General features: G+C 41.2%; 1 protein-coding gene across 4 annotated transcripts in view; it reads right to left on the bottom strand.

Annotated features, from left to right (window-relative positions):
• Nucleotides 1-21584, bottom strand: part of CFAP58 (cilia and flagella associated protein 58) — a 105974-nt gene that overhangs the window by 29707 nt on the left and 54683 nt on the right. Inside the window, exon 16 of one of the 4 annotated variants that reach the window (XM_042908666.1) lies at nt 9886-9971. The exons of the other annotated variants lie outside the window; for them this stretch is intronic. Coding sequence (XP_042764600.1) covers nt 9921-9971 — 51 coding nt within the window. The 3' untranslated portion in view covers nt 9886-9920. The remainder of the gene's footprint in view (nt 1-9885; nt 9972-21584) is intronic. 4 annotated transcript variants of the gene reach the window in all.

Here is a 21584-nt window from a genome sequence, read left to right as displayed (position 1 = left end):
CACTGGCTCAGCTTCTTCAGACCTCTCTTCTCTGGACCATAGTTTCACCATGGTCACACTCACACTCAGCAGATGACCTGATCTGAACAGACAGAAGGCATCTCAAGAGACCCCAGTCTTCATCACAAGACACCAGTGCTACATAAATCTTCTTCCTTCCTGTCCATATCAAATGAAGAGCTGGTGGCCTTCATCTTCTCTCCTGGTATGTGCATGTGAATAAACATATGTAGACATATACCCATGCATATAAATCCACACACTCTGTAACTCTGCACACATGCAAACACACATGCCTACCTTGAATCTCATCCTCTCCTTCTGTGCATCCTCTTTGTGCTTATGCCTGACACCAACATGAATTTCATCCTATCTCTAAAATGTTTACTAAGGATTGGAAGAGCACCTCTCACCCCATTACACTCGGGGAGTGGGGCTGCAACTAAAAGGAACAGAGGTCTTGCCTAGTTTATTCCATGTTTCTAAATACTTTGAATTTTTTATAACAAAAACATATTTATATTATGTGTATGTTTAATCGTTTTCCTCCAGTCTTTCGGAGCCATAAGACTTATACATATGACCTAAGTCTACTGCCTCCATTCTCTCACCACCTCTTCCCTTCTGAGCCCGTGGCAGTCAGGTTTCCATGCCCAATAACCTTCCAGAACTGGACTCTCAAAGGGCACTTGTGAGTGACTTCCTTGTGGCCACATCCCTCCCCGAGTTCCACTTCTCCTGGCAGATGCTAACAGTGATAACCTACTCCCTCCCTGAAATTCTCTTTCCTTGGCCTCTGTGAGACTGCCCTCTGAGTTCCACTGCAAAATTGGACACATTTCACTAAAAGATCCTGCAAACAGCCAAATGAGCTTCTTTTTACTTCCTTATAAAATCAGGGGAATGGACAGGCACCGCAGAATGGGGAGCCTCTAAATGTGTGTAGGAGTATTTGCTTCTGAAATGTCACCCTCTAAACAGCACACTACACACCCTCACACACCCACATTCGCCACTCTCTTCACTTTGAGGAAAAGCCAAATACGATAAGATCACTTCAAAGTTCTCATAACCCTCAGAGCTGCCAAGGGGACTTCCTATCAGCCATCTCTACATACACCCCCACCACACGGGCCACAGGGCTGGGTGCTCCCTTCCTGAGCTGCTTCACTCAGCTTCTCTCCACTCCATCTCTGTCTCTTAACTGTCTCTTGTGAGGAGAGGGAAAAAAAAAATAATGTCCTACCTGAACAGGATTTTAAAAAATGAAGAGGGTTTCAGTGCATGGACAAAACAAGGATGGATATTCTCTGGGGAATTTTGTTTTCCAAAACAGAAAAGAAAGAGTGCCTGGGTGGTTCAGCAGGTTGAGCATCCAACTCTTAATTTTGGCTCAAGTCATGATCTTACAGTTCGTGAGTTCAAGCTCCACGTTGGGCTCTGCGCTAACAGTGAGGAGCTTGCTTGGGATTCTCTCTCCCTCTCTCTCTGCCCCTGCCCCCCTCAAAACAAATAAATAAACATTTTTAAAGAAAATAAAAGAAAATCTGTGCATGGAGAACTACAATTAGACAAACTTTTTTAGTGTATGTTAAAAACCAAAGAGTGTAAGCATTAAACGAAGTGATGTAGGCGGGAGCACTTTGCAAAACGTAACTTGCAAGACAAATGTTGGATACTTCCATCATCATCCATCTCAGAGACATTGAATACCAAATGAGATGATATATGTAAAATTGCTTTGTCAACTGGAAAAAACATTTTTGAATTGTATTTATTATGTGATGTTTTGCCTTGGGCTAGATTAAGAGTCAGATCATGGCAATGTTGAACAAAATTAAAATACCTGCTAATTTCTTTTAAATCTACATTCCTGGAGCTGTTTATAAACTGAAAATTCTAATTAATTTCCATTTTCTCACCTCTTTTCAGACGAATTGATCACAATAAACTTCAAACTCTATTAACAACAGAGTAAAAGTTCCTGGTGACTACTAACTAGAACACAGACTTTGGAGTTGAGGTCTGAAAGTCATCTCTTGTGCTCCGCCCACCATAACATGGCAAGTCTTTTTTCTCTTGTGACTATTTCAGCTTTTTTTTTCATTTCCATATGCTTGGGCATCTTCAAATTATGGTTCTACTGAAGTAGCTTCCAGGACTTTCACTATATCTGAGCCTCTCTGATTTCCAATCCACCCTTCCTTCAGGTGCCCAACAACCCAACATCATTTTTGCTATTGCAACTAATTTCTTAAAATAACTAATATTATAAACAAAGTGATGAGTCAGAAAATAAAAACAAATAGAATACTTATTGGAAAGGAAGAGGAAAACCATCATTTACTAGAGAAGGCATGATTATATAACGAGAAACCCTAGAAAATTAACTAAGAAGCTATGTAGTGGGATGGGTTGGTTACAAATAAGCATGCAAAGATCAACAGTTTTCCAATATGGCAGCAGTAACCAAGTGGAATACATAATGGGGGAAAGAGTTCTTTCGCCTTAATGTCTAATCCCTACCAGAGGTACACTCACCTTGATGAGTGAAATGGTGTTAAAAGATTACTGAAGTCTTTAGTTTTTCTATGATAGTAACTATTTGCAACCTTTATGTGACATGGGTTTTCTTCCCTATTTTTGTTTTATTTTCATCTTATGTTCCAGGTTTAAAGAGCTTCCTGTTCCAAGTTTCAGCCTGGGCAACCTTGCAGGGGTGGGGAACAGGAGCGAGAGGAAGGGTATGGTGTAGTTACTGGGCCCCAAGGCAGTGGGTCAGCTGCAGCACCCTGGGAGTTATCACTGACCAGGATGAAAACTGCAAAAACACTTCTGACTCTTCTCCCTTGACCTTCACAGACATTCAATTCTCAAATCCTTTAAGTTGGTCTCTTTAAAGATCTCATGGATTTACTCCTTTCTCCTCATCCCCAGTGCCTGTCTCTTACCAGTATCCTCAGGAACTTGGGCCCAAATAGTAACTGTCTCTTGGCTGCTCCTTTAGCCCAGACCCTGACCGCTTGTCTGTTTCATTTTTTCCTCCTGGTCACATTTACTGTGCCACTCCTCTGATAGTTAATATCCTGCAGAACATAGGCTTGGAAGGCTAACCAAGCCAGGTTAGTATACAGATTCACCTCTAACCAGAGACTGCATGGGTCTGAGACCCAGTTCTGCCACTGATTAGCTCTGTGACTTTGACCATATTACTTAATTATTCTGAGCCTCAGTTTCCTCATTTGTAAAACAGGCCTAATACATAAACAGGAAAAAATTACTATGAGAATTAAAAATAATATATAACATAAAAGACCTATCACAGGATTGGACACATAATGACACAATAGGCATTCAAAACTTGTGACCTCTACCATGGGAGTTGTGGTCATTATCACAATTAGTCTATACCGTCTACTGGAGCAAGTTAAATGCCTAAGTTTGGTCTCTAAGACCATGTAATTGGTCCCCACTTAACATATTCAAAGGTATTCTCCAATACCAAATAGCCAGCTGTGTGTCCCTGCTGGCCAGCTCCGTCTCCGCACCCAAACATACTCACCCCATCTCAGAACTTTTGACTCTTCATTTTCTCTCAGCCTAAAATGCCCTTTTCACTTGTTTCCAAATATGCCCCCTTCAAGAAAACTTTCCATTACCCCATCCATGTGCTTCCACAAGCCTTTTCTATATCAATACCATCAACGTCACATGCAGTTACCTCTTACGACCCTGCGTGACTAGCTCTGTCCTAGACGGTTTAAATGAGGTATCTCACTGAGTCCTCACAACAGCCCTATGAGCCAGGTACTATTACTCTGACCATTCTACAATTCTACAGTTGGGCTCTGAGAGGGTGAGTTGCTTGCTCAAAGTCACAAAGTTGGACATTGGGAAAACCAGGACTCAAAACTAGATCTCAGCTCTCAACTGCCACACCATTCTTCAACACATGCTTTTAGGAAATGGCTGGATAAGTAATTTTAACACATCAAAGTCCAGCCCAATCACATCTTCTTTGTCAGCGAGGAAGCCAGTTCTTATTCATCTCCCCTACTCTTACCCCTTTGGCACTTACAGCTGTTTTAAACAACAAACACCATATTATATTCTCTCCTAGACAGTGTCTCTTCTGCATAATTGGACACTCACTATTGTCAGTGGCCAGTATAATGTAATGATGCATAATTGGGTATTGTTCACTAAGTGGAACCGCAAAGTGATAGTCTGGATTTTTTTATACACTACTCATAGAGACCAGTCTCATTTTTCCCCAGATATACCTCAGAAACCTTCTGAAACAGAAAATAAATTTATTGAAGGTAAGGACCATGTCTTATATTCCTTTATGTCTCAGAAACTTCTGCACACACTAGAGATACCCCAAAATAACTTTTGGTTCATAATTGGTCTTCCAACCAGGCTCTCTACCAGGTGGGGATGGTAGATCCTCGGACATATTCAGGACAAAAGGATTTAAGAGATAATGATCTTCTATTATCATCTCAGAACAGATAGCACACTCGGTCCCTATACACACTGGGAAAAATATTTCCAATTGTCAGAAGGCAAAAGCAAACTTAGTTTGATGGCATCAATATGATGCTTAATATGCTACATATTTGGCATCTGTTCCAGAGGAGGCTGTGTGTCAGGAACTCAGAAAAGGTCTCCTGGGCATATAGGCAGCTCTCAGTCTGTCTCCTACACATTAAATATGCTCAGGCTAGGGAATATACATTTTTAAATGCATGAAACATGAGCCAGACTTGACACCCATCTATCAGGGCTGCTTTAAGGATAATAAAATCAGTGCTGCCATTATAAGGAGAGGAAACTTGATGACCCACTGGAGATTTCTTCCAATCTAAACGATTCTATAAATTCCCCTAAAATCATAAAAAAGCAGATTAAGGATTCATGTAGGTGTTTGGACTATAAATACAAATTAATTTCTGCTCCAGCTGCAATTTTTCTCATCCTTGCAAGAGGCACCTCTATCTCTGAGGTATTTCTGGGTGAAACACCAACAGAGCAGCTAAAGATAGATAGGTCTCCCCCCAGTTGACACCTATTTTCTTCTAATTTCACAAATAAATCTGCTACTTGCAATGAACTGAATTGAATCTTGCTGCTGTCCAAAAACATTTATCACTGAAAATCTGTTTTGTTTAGGGAGTAAGATATAATTGTGTACAGATTCAATAAGAATCTAAATGTTCCACTGAGAAATTCTTCATTGAAAATGTTTTGTTTGGACTCTAAGTAATCTATTTATTTCCATTTTCAGTTACTAGTCATATTATTGTATTTGGTTTTCTTAAAAAAAATTTTCCTGCTTAAACACTCCTCTAATGAAAAAAATTGAATAGTTTCTGACATCAAAAACTCATATTATTCTCTTTCTCAATTGGTTTTGTGAAACTTCCAACAGACCTTTATAAAAGAAAGAAAATTAATTATTTTTTAATATTCCTTCAGCTATTAGAGCTCAATAACTAGAAATCAAAAGAAAATAGTAAATAACATTCTTTAAAGATTAATTTATCACCTAATATATTTTTGGCTCTTGTATTTGCTCTGATTGTGAATGTGAAGTCAGACACCAAAATAGAAATGAACAAATGGATTGTGGATCATTTCTCCAAATGCATGGGGATAAATGCATAACCCTAAGGAAATGTGCTCGGTTATGACATCACAGCTGTTTCTCCTATAAAAAGAACTATGTCCTGCAGCAAACTATAATTTCCCAAATAAAGGGAATAAAAGATTAAAGAAAAGAAAAACATGTCAGCAATAAAATCCAAGGAGTGCAACCAGATGCCAGACACATTAAAATACCATATCTGACAAAGGATTAAAAAAAGAAATCTTGTACCACTTGAATGCCTAACTGCAAAGTATTTCCATTCGAGCTCATGAAAGGTAAGAAATTGGGGTATATTTTTGCAATAATGGCTGCATGTATCCATGAGCCTACACGGTCCTCTCCCACATTTACCTTGGCCATGTGACTTGCTTTGGTCGATGGGACATTAGTAAGTATGACACAAATGGAGGCTCCAACCCCACACGGGGGCTTATCCTTTCTTGCTGTTCTTAAAAAGCTGAGACTGTCAGCATGAGAATCAACCTGGGCCAGCCTAGTGGAGACGTAGTTCATTTGCTGCCATCACCCCAGCCAATTGCCAGAATCAACCACACTGTACAAGTGAATGATGCCACTTAGATCAACCAGCTGCTAGCAACCTGCCAGCTGCCTGCAGAAACATGAGTGAGGCCATCAAGCCCAACAGAAGAACTGGCTAGCTGAGCCCAGCCCAAATTGCCAACTGATAGGATTGTGGCCTAATAAATGATTATTGTTTTAAGCTACTAAGTTTTAGATTGGTTTGTTATACAGCAAAAGCTAACTGATACCAAGGTCATCACAGAACCTATTCCATGAGCACACCAGTTTATGGGCCAGCCACCATAAAGTGAAAGGGAAAGGCTTCCCTAAGGATGGATGAGTCTAGTAACTATTCCACAAAGTGAGTTTAGATATGTAATGCTGAGTTCCTACACTAAGCCACTTACAAATAAGCTTTGTTTTGGAGATGCTTCTAAAGTCTACATCCAAAGTGCGATGTCAAGGCAATAACAGCTAACATTTATTAAGTGCGTGTGTTGAGCTGTGAGCTTGGTAGAGACAATCTCATTTAATCTACACAAAACCACATATGAAAGGTATTACTATTTTCTGTATTTTACAAGTCAAGAACTGAAGCTCAGGGAAGTTAAGTAACTTGCTTGGGATCACACAGTGTTAGGAGTGAGCTTGAACTCAAATGTGATTTGCTCAACAGTCATGGCTCTTAATCACTAGGCTTTTCTACGTGATACCCCCCAAACTATCCCCCATTGAAAGGCTTCTTTAGTCCATTGGACTGGGAAATTATCTGCACCAAGAGACTTACTCTCCCTTTCTTAAAGCCCAGATGGCCAGGCAGAACAGACCTAGTCAAAGATAGAGAGGAGTTTGAATGGACAGTGGATGTGGTGGGTCTTTCCCTGACCCCCTGACCTCTGACCCAGTGACTCGGAGAGCAAGGGAGCTTCAGGACACCGGCAGGGGCTATGTAACACATAAGGGCCTGGCCCACCCACAATATGGGGCCCAAGCCTCTTGTGATTATGTGCTAATCAGGTTAGCAATGATTCCCTTTCCAGGGGGCATGCAGGTGGGGAGGAAAAAGGAGTCATGGAAGGGCTGGAAAATAGGTGAAAAGCTGGGCAGAAATCCTTTTCTTCTTGGGGGCAGGGAAAGTGTTCCCATGAGGAGAGGGAAGAGGTTCACTGTCTGCTGCACATTTAACGCCTGTCTGTCCTTTGTTAACAAAACCTCTGAAATCAGGCCTGCTGTTTCTTGGGATTCCTGACAATTTTAACTGCCCCAACCCTAACTCTTAATATTGAGAGGAAAACAAGAGTGAGGAGAAGGGAGTCCATCAAGATAACCCCTTTTGAAAGACACTTGTTTCCAAATAAGTAAAATGAACAAAACCCTTGCTAAGCAAATCAAAGATCTAGTACACCAGTCAGCTGAGTATCTCCCTGGGTTAGCTGAAGTTACAAGTGTTTAAGGTACTCACGGCTGAAGGTATAAACTTGTTTTTAACCTCTGCCTGCCTAATGGAGCCTACCAGTTCTCTTTAAGGAACTCCTAATGTGTGCAGGACTCTAACGCCTCAGGAAGTTATTCCCGGCACATTTATAGAGAACTAGTGAGAGGGAATAGAAGAAGGTATGTGATAATTGAGCACATTAAGTACATGTAGGCAAGTGTGAAGGGACACAGGTTGAGGAACTTATTCATTTTAAATGAAGCTGAACACAATTTTAAGAAAAGCCCCAACATCTGCATATTAAAAGCCTGCTCCTGCAAAGGAGACCAGTGGGTCCTGCACCACCCTCCACAGTCACCCTCTTTCTCAAGGCCGGCAGACATTTTCTAAAGGCACACAAACCACTCTGAACGTTAGCTCCTTCATCTGTTAAATGGGGCCGTTGTGAGGATGAAAAGTAAAGTAGTGGCTCCCGTTCTAGATTCCTTAGATTTGAATAACTCCTCCCCGAGATCTTGAAAGCACCAGCATAGTCTTAGTAATTTCTTCTTTTGCTAAGTTTTAACATGAAATAGAAAAAGACTAACAGATAATAATAATGTAGTGTTTGCTCTGGTCCAGGGGTCTATTTCTAAATGTTTTACATATATTAATATAATCTCTCCAACAACCCTATGAGATAGCTATGATTATCCCTACTTAACAAATGAGGAAACCGAGTTGCCACAGACAGGTTAAGTAAGCCACCCAGGGGCTCAGATCTCATGGCAGAGACAAGATTCAAATGGTAGTAATCTAGCAATAGGATCCACACTCTCAACAGACAGCACATTGTCAGGAGCTCTCAGCAAGCACTTCATAAAGGAAAGGAATGCACAAAAAATAAAAGAGAATGCCATTTCAAAAAATAAATAACATTTTACATCTCCAAAACTAAGGAAGAAGAACACAGTGGGGGGAAACTGCAGTCCTCCTAAATAAAAAAAATAAAATGAACCTTATGCTACACAGCCATTGTGCTCATTACATTACAAACCAAGGAAATACTTCTTTGGGAACATATACATCCCCCGCAGTCCCCAGATCAGCATTTGGGAACCAGTGAGATATGACGATGCACAGAAAGCACTTTGACAACATTCCCATCAGACATTAGTGGTTGCTGGGGTGCTGTAAGATCATGAACCAGCTGTCCTGGAACCCACCCTCTTACAGTGTTCACACTACGCAAACCAGATGCAGACAGGCATGTAGCCCCCCACAGGCAGGCCACATGGATGTACACAAATCTTGTTTATGGCCAGCATTAGCACTCTGTTTTCTGAACGACCCCTCTCCAGTTGCTGCTTCATCCTCCCTGACACTCAAGGAGCAGGTGCAGGAAAGCAGACATCCCCCAGGAAGTCACAGGACGAGGTGGCAGTGGAGAAGCTGCCCACAAGGAGCATGCTGGGGAAGAAACCTCAACCATTCCCAATGCTTTCAATACTCTTTGCTGAGGACAGCAAGAAGGCTGAAGGTATTTCCCCCTCTCAACTCGTTCTTCTTCCCCTTGATTTTGGAACAGAACAAAAACCTGCAGATGGGTTTCTAGCCAGCAGCTTTCGCTGTGCCTTTCTGTCCCTGGATCTCTGTGGTGAGGGAGCATCTCCAACAATTCCAGCCCAGCTTTGGGGAGGATGACCACTTAGTTATCTGTGAGTGGAGCAGGCAAGAATGATGTTTGGCACAGGCTACACTCCCAGCGACTGAGATGCAATATTGGAATTCTGCCTTCCACATCTTAAAACAGTTCTTTAATAATTGAACAATTCCTTTGGAATTAGAGAAGTTGGAAGTAGTCATAGAAATGAAATGTTCAGTGGCTTTACTGGGAGGCACCACAAAACAGTGGTGAATGGTTCCAGTCTGGCTTCCAGTGACTAAGGTCTACGAGTGGGGTCGGTGAGTGTTTTCTGTAAAAGGCCAGATAGTTACCTTTGCAGACTTTGTGGGCCATACGGTCAGATAGTTACCTTTGCAGACTTTGTGGGCCATATGGTCTCTGTCACAACTACTCGGCTCTACTGCTGTCTCATGAAAGGAGCATAGGCAATACATAAACGGAAGAGTATGACAGTGTGCCAATAAAACTTGATTCGTGGACACAGAAATTTGAGGTACGTTTCATCTTCTTTTTATGTCATGAGATATGATCATTCCTTTACATTTTTTTCTAACCACTTAAATACATAAAGCCCATTCTTGGTGTGGGCCATGTTGGGTCATCACTTACCAAAACCTGCTTTATAACTGTAGCTCTGGCATATCTTAGCTGTAAACTCTTGGGCAAGTTTTGTTTTGAAGCCTCAGTTCTCTTCTCTGTAAAACAGAAACAACAGCACTGGCCTCATCTGGGTTTCCCGTGGATACAGTGAAAGCAAAATGCTTTAGCACAGGGCGTCTGGGCACGTACTCAGTATGCTATAAATGTGAGCTGTGACTGCCATTTCCCTCCACTCTTCAAAACTCTTGGCAGCTTCTGCCAAATCCATCCAGGCTACCATCAAACAGGACAGAGGTTTCTCATGTCTCTAACAACAAAGAAACATTCTAGACTTTTCATAACAACAGCACTAGCCTTTGAGAGTTTATGGGGCCTTAAAACATGCCTCAAACCCTGGATGCGCTCATCTGTCCATTTCCTGCTAGATCTCAGTCTCTGGAGTTCAGGAGCTGAGGACAAGAGTATGAGGTAGTTTCTCATGCTCTAAGCCAGAAATAATGATATTTTTTTGAGCAGTGGCCAATTCTCATGGCCACTGGCATTCCTGTAAGGGCTTTATGCAATTCTTTCCCTTCATCTTCACAATAACTGAAGGATGCTGATAAGATGGTGAGCTCCAAGTGTCAGACAAGTGTTTCAGGCTTCAGAGAAGATCTGAAGTGTTGGAAGGTCAGGCAACTAGCAAGACGGCAGGCCTAGTAACCAGGAGGTGTGATGTTCCTTCTTGAACCATAGCTCTTGCTTTGGAGTAAAGAAAGGATGACTATCTTTTAGAGCCCCAGGACTCTTCCAACTGAACCCATATACTGAACCCCTGGGTAACTTGTTTAAATGCAGATTCTGATTCATTAGGCCTGGGAAGGTCCTGAGATTCTGCATTTCTAAAAAGTTTTCAGGTGATGCCAATGGCATAGGTTCTGGAACCAGGCTTAGTGTGGACAGGCTCAAGACACAGTGAGAAGCATGAGTTCTGCCTGTTGATGACCAAAGTGGCCTACATGAGATGAATCAATGGCCATGGTTTACCACAGTCAAGAGCCTTTGGAGCCAGACTGCCAAAGTTAGATTCATAACTCCACCAGGTACCAGATGTGTGGCCTTGGGGGAAAGTCTCTCAGCCTTTCTGTGCCTCATGTTCCCTGCCTATAAAGGGGAACAGTGGTGGCTCTCATCTCATAGAGTTGTGAAGATGAATTAAATAATCCACATATAAAACATTTAGAGGAATGTCTAATGCATGGTAAATATCCGATAAATGTAAGATAATCAAAAGATTGGGAAAAATGAAGATTTATCTAAAAGTGTGCCATAAGAGGTTTGTTCCCCTGCACAACTAATGACTTGTGCTGATCCATTCAAACCCTCCTCTCACTCAAGCCATTTTATAGTTAAGTAAACCAGACCTGCAACTAGTCAGTTATAAAATTAAATTAGGGAGAAAAGTTACCCTGAAAGGGCAGGACCCAGATGCCAACAAAGAAGCAGTGATTTCCAGTTCAGTTCATTATTTATTCATCTAAGGGACATGCCCATTCCCTAGACATCTAGGCACAAGAAATGATCAAGAATGCATATAGCGATTTCCTGAGCAGCATAAACCTGAACTTCACCAGAGTCCTTTTCTCACTGGAGTCATTTAGTCTGTCACTCTCGTAGGTGGTATGCTCCCATGGGTATGACAGTTCAGTGTTAATGTTGTGGGGTCAAGCTTATTTCCTTTCCCCCAAATTATACCATCTCCTCAGGTGAATCGTGCATCATTTCACCCTCCCATCCAGCCAGCTGTCATTCATTGTGTGCTCACCATAACCCCTGAGGTCTTTGTGTGGGTAAAGCACAGGGCCCAGTGCACAGGCTTCATGCAGTAAAAGATGATTGTGATTAGAGCAAATTCGGGGTGCCATCTTTTAAACAAACCACAGTCTGACCATGGCAACTGGTTACTGGATATCAACTAGATACCAGGAGGTTGGAATGGGGGAAGGCCAAGTGGAAACTTGGTAGGAAAATGCCCACTGCCTTTTCTAAAGTTGGACTGGCAATTTATCACTCAAGTGAGAAACTAAGTGAGCAAGGGCCTGAGAGGAAGAGGGTCTCCTGGTTGCTGGTCTTCATGACCTGTTGGGAAACCTCATCTCCTTCAACAGCGCTGAGTCTCATCCTCTCAGTCAGTCCATCTAGAAATTTCAGCTGTGGCTGACATTCCTGGCACACTTGATATGGCCATCATTTCCTGAAATAGTCTGGCAGTTTCAGCCTCAGGTACACATGGAGTCAGCTTTTCTGCCTCAGGACAGGGCTTCCTCAGATGTGGGCATGGATACAACTAAAGTATCTCAATCTTCTTTAGAAGCAACCCAATGACCTGGGGACAACTTTCAACCAGTAGGGAATGGGAGTCAATGAACAATGTCCCAGCCTCCCCTCCTTTGGCAGGACAATTCTGCGGTGGTTTCAGTGGATCCTCAAAGAAATTCCAGTGGCACTGGAACTGAGATGTCCACAGGGCATCCAGCTGTCTCCCTCCCTTTACTGGCTTCTCCTCCTTCCCAGTCTCACTGTTCTGCTTCCCCACTCCAACTTCCTGAGACAACCTCCCAAACTACCGAAACCCAAGCCCTGTCTCAGTCTCTGATTTGGGGAATCCACACTGAGACCCCTGACCACACCAAAGGTTTTTTTCCCAGAGTCCCATAGCATCCTGTACAGAATCACAGCCCTTTTCACACTGCACTGTGGTTGCAGAGCCACAAGGTCTTCCAAGACCAAGATAAAGAGGAACCCTGGAACCCCAGGTGCCCTGGCACGTAGACGGCTCTCAGTAACTGTTAGTTGAATGGATGCCAGAAATACATCTGCCGCCTGTGCATCGGGAGGTCAGGAGGCAACCCTTTGTCTTTTTAATAATTCACAGAATACCTTTTCTGTTTTAGAAAAGCTTGTAAAAAAAAATTGAGAGACATTAGCAGCAGGGGAAAAGACATCTTAAGGAGGTCCATCTTCATTAATCCCATCCATGACTGCCCCACAAACACACCCCAGGTTTCTCCACCTTTTTGCTTGCCTTCTTGGAAGAAACCCAGCCTCATTCACTTCTGACTGTCCATCACTGCAAACTACCTGGAGCCTCTCCTCCTCCCTCCTCATCTCCGCTTTACCTTTTGATTCTTATGCTCTGTACTTCCATCAGGGAATCATGACAAAGGACTAAATCAAAGATACTGAAGCAAGTAAAGTTGATTGTGCTGCTGCTGTTCCTTTAAATCTCTATCTCCCCTGGGCCTTGAAGCTAGAGGTTGCAAACCAGCCTCCTGTGGGTCAAGGGTGGTTGGCAGATGCATTTCTGGGAAGACCATACAATGTTCTAAAGTTTCCAACATTGAAACTCAGTATAGGGAGCATAAAAATCTACATTTCAAGTTATTCTTGAAAAATTAAAGATCTGATGACATGAGAACGCAACTAACTAGGGTGGGGTGAGGCTGCTTCCTAGAGATGGCACCCACAGCCCCTCATGCACTGCAGTCCCCCCCACTCCCTTTTGCCTCTGATTCTGAGGCCCTTGTCCATTTCATGTTGCCATTTCTGATCACGACACACAGTTTTACTTTGCTCTTTCTTGTTACTGGCCCTAAGGGTGGGTATATTTGAGCTTGCTACTCGATCTTTAAACACTTGGAAAAAACAAGTTCCAAATGCTGTGTATGTTTCTTGTGTGTTTAAGTGCCTCTGGCAAGAGGTTAGAGCTTCCTACTGTAATGCTGTCATGCTGTATACCGTTAATTGGAATCCCATCTTGATGATGATGATGGTGGTGATGATGATGCACTAATACTTGGGTAATGGATAGCAGTTACTCATGACATGGATGCCTGCCTAAGCCTCCAGATGCTTTTCTTGTTTTTTAAAGAAGTCATTAACACAAGGGATTCAGAATAAATGAGGAATAAATGCATTAAAAACAGAAAGAAGAGGCCACCAGGAGGCGGCACATCTCAGGTATGCTTGCATTGCCCTTGCTTTGTTGAAGAGGAGAGTAGACTGGTGGGCAAAAGAAAAGAAATTCCTCACATTTACAACTTAGACTCCAATTCTGGAAAGAATACAGACTTCTTCATCTTATCACTGAAGCTGTAAAGTCAAGCTCAAGAACAATTTTCACCTTAACCCTGAGCAAGGGGAGAACTTCGAGCACACCCCATGAATCAGCATGCCTTGGCACACAGAAAGGACATTGACAGTTTGCATCAAGTGTATAGATCCATAAACCCAGAGTAAATACTAGGATCCTCCAAAGTTAGAAGTTAGTAACAAAAATGCAAAGGCAAATAAGAAGAATAATTCCTATAACCTGTCAGAGCTCAAAGACAGAAGTTAAATGGCTACAAGACATACCATTTACTGAAGGACCACCATTCTTCCAACATTTAATCAGTCACTAAACAACTATTTATCTGTGGGCAAGGAACTAGGAATGAAATGATCGTCAAGACAGACACAGGCACTGCCTTTGTGAATCTTACGGTCCAGCAGGAGTCATTAAACACAAAATTATAATTATTTTGTTAATTACAAATGTAATGAGGGCATGAAAGAGAAGTCAAAATATGGTAACCTGTACCAGGAGACATAATATAGGAAGAGGGCCCCCCTGAAGAAACACCATTTAAGTTGAGGCCTAAAGGCTGAGTAGGACTTGTCCAGGCAGCAGGCCTGTCCGTCATTATTGAGCACTTCCTGTGTGTCCTGCTACCATATCAGGCACTGGGGTTAAAGAGATAAATTACCAAGTGACTTTCCTCAAAGAACTCACAGTCTATTGGGGGTAAGTAGGCTTCTATCTTATCTGCTGCTGGTAAATGATGGGGTCTCTTCATCACCATGCAACAGATTAAATAGTCATTTAACAAATGTTCTGAGACTCAGAAGAATTCAACCAAAAATCTTTCTAATTGTAAAATGTTCTAAGTGCAGAGAATTTCTCAAATAATTTAATAAAACAGATGAAACTGAGCAACTGTCAAATCCGGTGGAGCACCTGGGGCTTCCCCAAGATAATAAAGCATGTTGTCTGGAGATGTGCAAGCCCCAGAAGGAAACTTGCAGCAGGCACAGGGCAACCCAACCATCCAAAAGAAAGATTAAATGAGGAACTGAATAAAAAGCAGTGAGGCTGGATGTTAAACTTTGGAGAACTGTAAAAAACTATTTTGTGATTAATAATATTAATAGTACTAATACTACTAATAATAATAATGTTAATGAGAACATTGTTCAGGATAACCAAGCATACTGGCAAATCTTTTTATATACTTCACACATTCAATTCTGTGGGTAAGTACTGGGATAAAATGGGGTAAAAGTCCCCATTTTATGGCTAAAAAACTAGGGATTAGAGAAAACAAGAAACTTCTATTTATGACAATATGGCAGACTGAAAGCTAAAGTCCACAAAGCATTAGACCTGCTGAGTAAAACAACACATTCTTTCGATCACCAAATGGAGTTTACAAGTAGTCTGATCCTCGGGTGTCAAATTCAGAGGGTGAACTGCATATAAGGGCAGCTACCTCTTGGGGGTTGAGTGGGACAAGTGGCTGGACTCACTGAACAACGGGCTTGGGTTTTAATGGCCATAAAAGGATAAAAGATGTGGTGCTAGGCCTGTGTGAAGTGGGTAACTGGTACTGAGACATCTCCACATAAAGTTAGGGACTAAACAGCATTACACCCTCAGTGAAAAGAGACAATAGATAGAAATCCACCCACTGGCACAGTAAGACCACAAAGAAACCTAACAATCTCTCCTGGGCTTTGAGTGGGGAAAAAAATGTTGGCTGTCTCAAGAACTTATATCCATGGCTCTTCCTTCACAAGAGTTTGGGGTTCTAATATACATGAACCAAATAGTCCAGGAAGTCCCAAGGTGAGATTTTAACATAAAAAAATATCTTAAGCAACTCATCACTTCTAGGGTACCTGGCAGAAACAAATGAAAGGGCATACCCTTAACCTGAACCATTCCTGAATCCTATAAAGCTTTTCTGAAAATGAGTCCACAATCCAAAATTACAACACAAAGAGAAAAAGATCCATCATGAATTAAAGTCAGCAGTTATAATAAACAATAGCAAAGATCTCCAAGGCCTTAAAATTATAGAACAATCAGATAAAGACTATAAAATAAATGTTTAAATTATTTGAAGACATAAAGGAAGGAACAAAAAACATAAGAAAAATCAAGACACTATCAACAAAGACCAGTCATATGGGAAAAAAACCTCTAGAAAATAAAAATAAATTTAGTGAAAACAAGTCTTGTTCAATTGGCTATTAGCAGAGAAGCACACCTTAGTGCATAATAAGATAAAGCTGAGAAAAAGTAACATAAGAGATAAAGAGAAGAAAAATATCAAAGAGGCCAGTAGATAAGGAAGAAAGAATGAGAAAACCCAACCTATATGTGGTAAGAGTTCCAGAAGGGGTGAATAAAGAAGATAAAGGAGACACTATTCAAAGACAGATTCAGATTCAGGAAATAGAGCAAGTCCTAAGCACTGTCATCAAAACCAAATTCATACCAAATGCATTGTGCAAAACTCCAGGACACCAAAGACAATGGGAAGCACTAGCAACCAAACAGAAGCAAAGACAAAATGCCTGAAGAGGATTGAGAATAATGAGACTAATAGCAGACTTCTCAATGCCATTGCTAGAAACCAACACAAAGGCTGTCCAGCTTCAAAGTACACACAGAAAACAGAATTTGGACTCCATCAGTTATAAGTATGGCCAAAATAAAAACATTTTCAGATGAGCAAAGGAGAGTGTTCACCTCTGAAAAATGTATCACTGAAATAACTATGAAAGGCTCCAAAAGGAGATGGAAACTTGAGGAAAGGAACTGAGGATATGAAGAAATAGAAAACAAAAGAACAGGGGGTGCCTAACTGGCTCAGTGAGTAGGGCATGTGGCTCTTAATCTTGGGGTCCTGAGTCTAAGCCCCGTATTGGGCAAAGGGCTTACTTAAATTTTTTTTTAAAAGGGTGGGTGACTCAGTCAGTAAAGCATCCGATTTTTGATTTTGGTTCAGATCATGATTTCACAGTTCATGAGATCAAGCCCCACATCGGGCTCTGCACTGCTTGGGATTCTCTCTTGCTTCCTCTCACTCTGCCCCTCCTCACCCGCCCCTCTCTCAAAATAAATAAATACTTTTTAAAAATTAAAAAAACCAAACTGGTAAACACCTTGGTAAATCTGAATAAGTATTCATTGACTCTATAAAATCATGATTCTGGCTAATGCTGGCAGAACTGGAGTGAGTATTTAGCATTAAAGCACTCCCGGTCCTTGTATTGTTAGGAATAAACATATGGATCAACTTTAGATTAGTTTAGATTTAACGTCCTCTACGCATGCTCAATTTTTGAGGAAATTCATGAAACAGAAAATGAGAATTACATTCAGTGGTGGCAGCAATTCAGAAAAAATAAATAGATAAACCAGGAAAAGGAGAGTAGGGAGTAATGAGGAGAGAGAAGTAACCAGCAGAGGGAAAAAAGAGGGGATAAAGAAAACTCAATCCAATAGAAAGCAGGAACAGACCTTTTTCAAACCAAAAAAATAATAATAATAATCAGGGTAAATAATAGAAAATAAGTAGGTAGAAATAAACCTAAAATTATCAATAATTATCTGGATTAAATGTACCAATCAAAAGACAAATATAGTAAAACTTTGGATTGTAACTTGTTCTGCTAGTATTCCGCAAATTTAAAACTTTTTAATTTTAACTTGATAAACAAGCGATGTCTTGCAATGTGAGCAGTATGTGACACCGAATGTCACATGATCACAATGGTTCTTCTGAGCCAATGGCTCTTCTCTCTCTCTCTCTCTCTCTCTCTCTCTCTCTCTCTCTCTCTGCAGGATTGTGGGTGATCATCTCCCATACTCAGATGCTCAGTCTTAGGCTGTGGTGTTTTTCCAAAATCAGTGATTTTTCAAAATATTGGAAGGTGCCCACAACTGGCACTAGTGTATTTTTTGCCACTTCAAAGCACCTATGGACAGTCCTTTGTTTGTCCATCCAAGAGTAAGCTTAGGAATGCTTTCTTCATTCTAAGTCAGGCTTCCAGCACATAGAGCCCCTTTCCTCTGCTGCCTTATTGCCAGTTACGTTAAATACAGTATATGACGAGTTTATTAATACTGTACTATTGTTGACATTCGTGTAAGTGTGTATACGATGGCCCCCATACAGAAAAAGATTCCATTGAGCCAACAGTGATTCCGTTAGTGATAGTGAAAGTTGTCCTACACAATAACCCTCCTCTCTCTTGTTTCCCTCACACCAGCCACAAAGGCTTTCAAAGTTAAGTGTGGGTTAATTTGTTTATTTTTCTTTATATTATGTATTTTCATTATTATTTTATATTATATTACAGTATTGTAATCATTTTTATATGAAAATTTTTGGGTTGTAAAATGAATCATCTGTGTTTCCATTATTTCTTATGGGGAAATTTGCTTTGATATACGAGTGCTTTGGGTTATAAGCATGTTTCCAGAACGAATTATGCTCCAAGGTTTTACTGTATATCAGATTCAATTTTTTTAATTATAAGAGGGGCCCCTGGGTAGCTCAGTCAGTTAAGCGTGGGATTTCAGCTTAGGTCATGATTTCACAGTTTATGGGTTCAAGCCTCACATCAGGCTCTGTGCTAACAGTTCAGAGCCTGGAGCCTGCTTCAGATTCTTTGTCTCCCTCTCTCTCTGCCCCTCCTCTGCTCCCACTCGCTCTCTTGCGCTCTCTCTCTCTCAAAAATACATAAACATTTAAAAAAAATTTTTTAATTACAAGAGACTCACCTAAAATATAAAGACACCAAAAGTTTAAAAGTATAGAGACCGTATGCACAAACACCCCAGGTAGAGCTAAATTAATATCAGACAATTCTTTAAGTAAAAGTACTAAGGATTGAGGAAGGTTCTTGCACAATATTAAAGGAACAATTCACCAGGGAGCAATAACAATTGCAACCTTTTACTCAACTTATGAACGTAATGTAAAATATACTTAAAGCAAAGAAAAAAAGTGAGAAATAGACAAATCTCTAAACTTTCTTTCATTGATTATGCAGACAAAAAAAATTAGGAAAGATACAGATCTGGACAATGCAATTAAGAAGGCTGATCTGGGGAGCCTGGGTGGCTCAGTTGGTTGAGCATCCAGCTTCAGCTCAGGTCATGATCTCACGGTTTGTGAGTTCGAGCCCCGTGTCAGGCTCTCTGCTGACAGCTCGGAGCCTAGAGCCTGTTTGGGATTCTGTGTCTCCCTCTCTCTCTGCTTCTCCCCTGCTTGTGCTCTGTCTCTCTCTCTCAAAAATAAATAAATAAACATTTAAAAAATAAAAATAAATAAAAAGAAGGCTGATCTGATAAACATCATAGAGACTCCTGAATCTTGAACCTTTAGAGAGTACATCACCCTTTCAAGCACACAGGCTTCAGTTACAAAAACTGACCACCTTAGCTGGTCACAAAAGCAAGTTTCAACAAATTCCAAAGAATCAGTAGAATACAGACCACAGGGGCGCCTGGGTGGCTCAGTCGGTTAAGCGTCCGACTTCGGCTCAGGTCATGATCTCACGGTCCATGGGTTCGAGCCCTGCGTCGGGCTCTGTGCTGACCGCTCAGAGCCTGGAGCCTGTTTCAGATTCTGTGTCTCCCTCTCTCTGTGACCCTCCCCACGTTCATGCTCTGTCTCTCTCTGTCTCAAAAATAAATAAACGTTAAAAAAAATTTAAAAAAAAAAAAAAGAATACAGACCACAATGCAAAAAAAGTGAGAAATCAGTAACTAAAAGATAACTTAACTGTATGTATATCTGGAAATTTAAAGTTGTACTTTTCATTACCACAGGAGGAATAGTGTCTACTTTTTAAGACTACTCTCGAAGGAGAAATAATTCTGAAATAATTCTGAAAACAGAAAATATTTAGAACTAAATGAAAATGAAAATGCCGTATCTCAAAACCTGTGGGGAGGAACTCAAGAAATCATTTAGAAGACGTATTATAGCTGTAAATGCTTCTAATAGAAAAGTAGATTTAACATTAGTGAGCTGAGCATCAGTCTTCAGAAGGTAGAAAAAGAACAGAATAAATCCAAAGCCCATAGAAGGAAAGAAATAATAAAATTAGAGCAGTCAATGAAATACGAAACAAGCTTACAACACAGAGGTTTGGCAAACACAAAATCTTTTTAAAACCAACAAGGCAGTAATAAGAGAGGCAAAGTAATGCAGTGGTAGAAAGTGTGGGCTCTGGAGGTGACTGTCTAGTTTGAGTCCCCACTTTGCCACTTCCCAGTTGTGTGGCCTTGGGACGGGACTGTGGCTTCATTTGTGGAGTCACAGCTTAGAGCCCGGACTGCCTGCCAGACCCCAGTGCCCATGCACTAAGTGGTTACCCTCACAACAGGATTTCTAAGTTGTATACTCTAATGAGAGTATCTTCCTCCCATAATGAAATTCAGTATTATTGTCCCCATTTAACAGATGGAGAAACTGAGGTTTGGAGAATTTGTGTAAGTCTCCCGAGTCATGTGATACAAAGCACTGGAGCTGATTCAAGACCAGATCTTTCTGACTCCAAAGTCTCATCTATAAGAAAGAGGACTGTCTCCCATGGGCCACTCAGCATAGCTATGTTCTGGAAAGCTACTTACCATATACCCAACTTCAGGGAAAATGTCTTTTTTAAGGTAAAGTGTAAAAGAGAAGGGGCAAACACCCCTTGCTCACGTACAGAAGTTCCTGCTCTTACTAATGGTAACCCAGCAGTTAAGATTACAGGCTTTGGAATTAGAAATAATAAGAATAATTGCCAATGTCCATTAGACATTATGTGCCAAGCAGAATACTAAGCTCTTTCCATCTTCACAACATCCCTTTCCACAGGTTCTGTTATTGTCCCATAACACGGGTTAAGAATCCCAGGTGCAGAGAGGTTACCCTCATGCAGCTGCAAATTGGCAAAGACAGGATTCAACTCAGCCCACCAAACACCGGAGCTAACATTCTTGTCCACACTGAATTCTGGGAGCCCGGCTTCCTCATCTGCTGATTGGGGGTGATAAGACCCACTCCCATGCCCCCAAACTGTGAAAAGGAACCGAGACCAGTAGGGAAAGCCACCCGCACGGTATTTGGCATGGTGGTGATAATGGTGGTGACGGCTTATTCTCGCAAAGACACAGGCCTGAAAGGATGCTACCATTCCTGATTGCTCCAGAATAACTGATTGCATACAATTCACAAAAAGAAGTCTTTCCTTCCAGTGCATCTCACAAATCTTCAAGAGGACAGATCATCTGCGCTCTATGTGAAAGCTTATTTTCAAAATCAAAATCATAGCATTTTCCATTATATGAAGATATAAAGAAAAGTATTTAAAAGAATCTGACAAATAAAACTGTAGAGAAGTGAGGGATAAAAGCTCACATTACCCAACTTAATTTTCCAGAATTCTTGAAATATCAGTGATGGCAGCATAAAAGAGCAATTAATCATGTTGTTTGTTCTCTGTGTGTGAGTCACTGTTGCCATCTACAGTTAAAAATGGGGCATGCGATGCTGCCAACTAGCCAATTCGAAAAACAGTCCTGGAGATGGCGATGCCCAGAAAACATGCTTGCTCAG

Source organism: Panthera leo, chromosome D2 (assembly GCF_018350215.1).
Source record: "Panthera leo isolate Ple1 chromosome D2, P.leo_Ple1_pat1.1, whole genome shotgun sequence".
Lineage (NCBI taxonomy): Eukaryota > Metazoa > Chordata > Mammalia > Carnivora > Felidae > Panthera > Panthera leo.
This window is presented reverse-complemented; position numbering and strand designations above follow the sequence as displayed.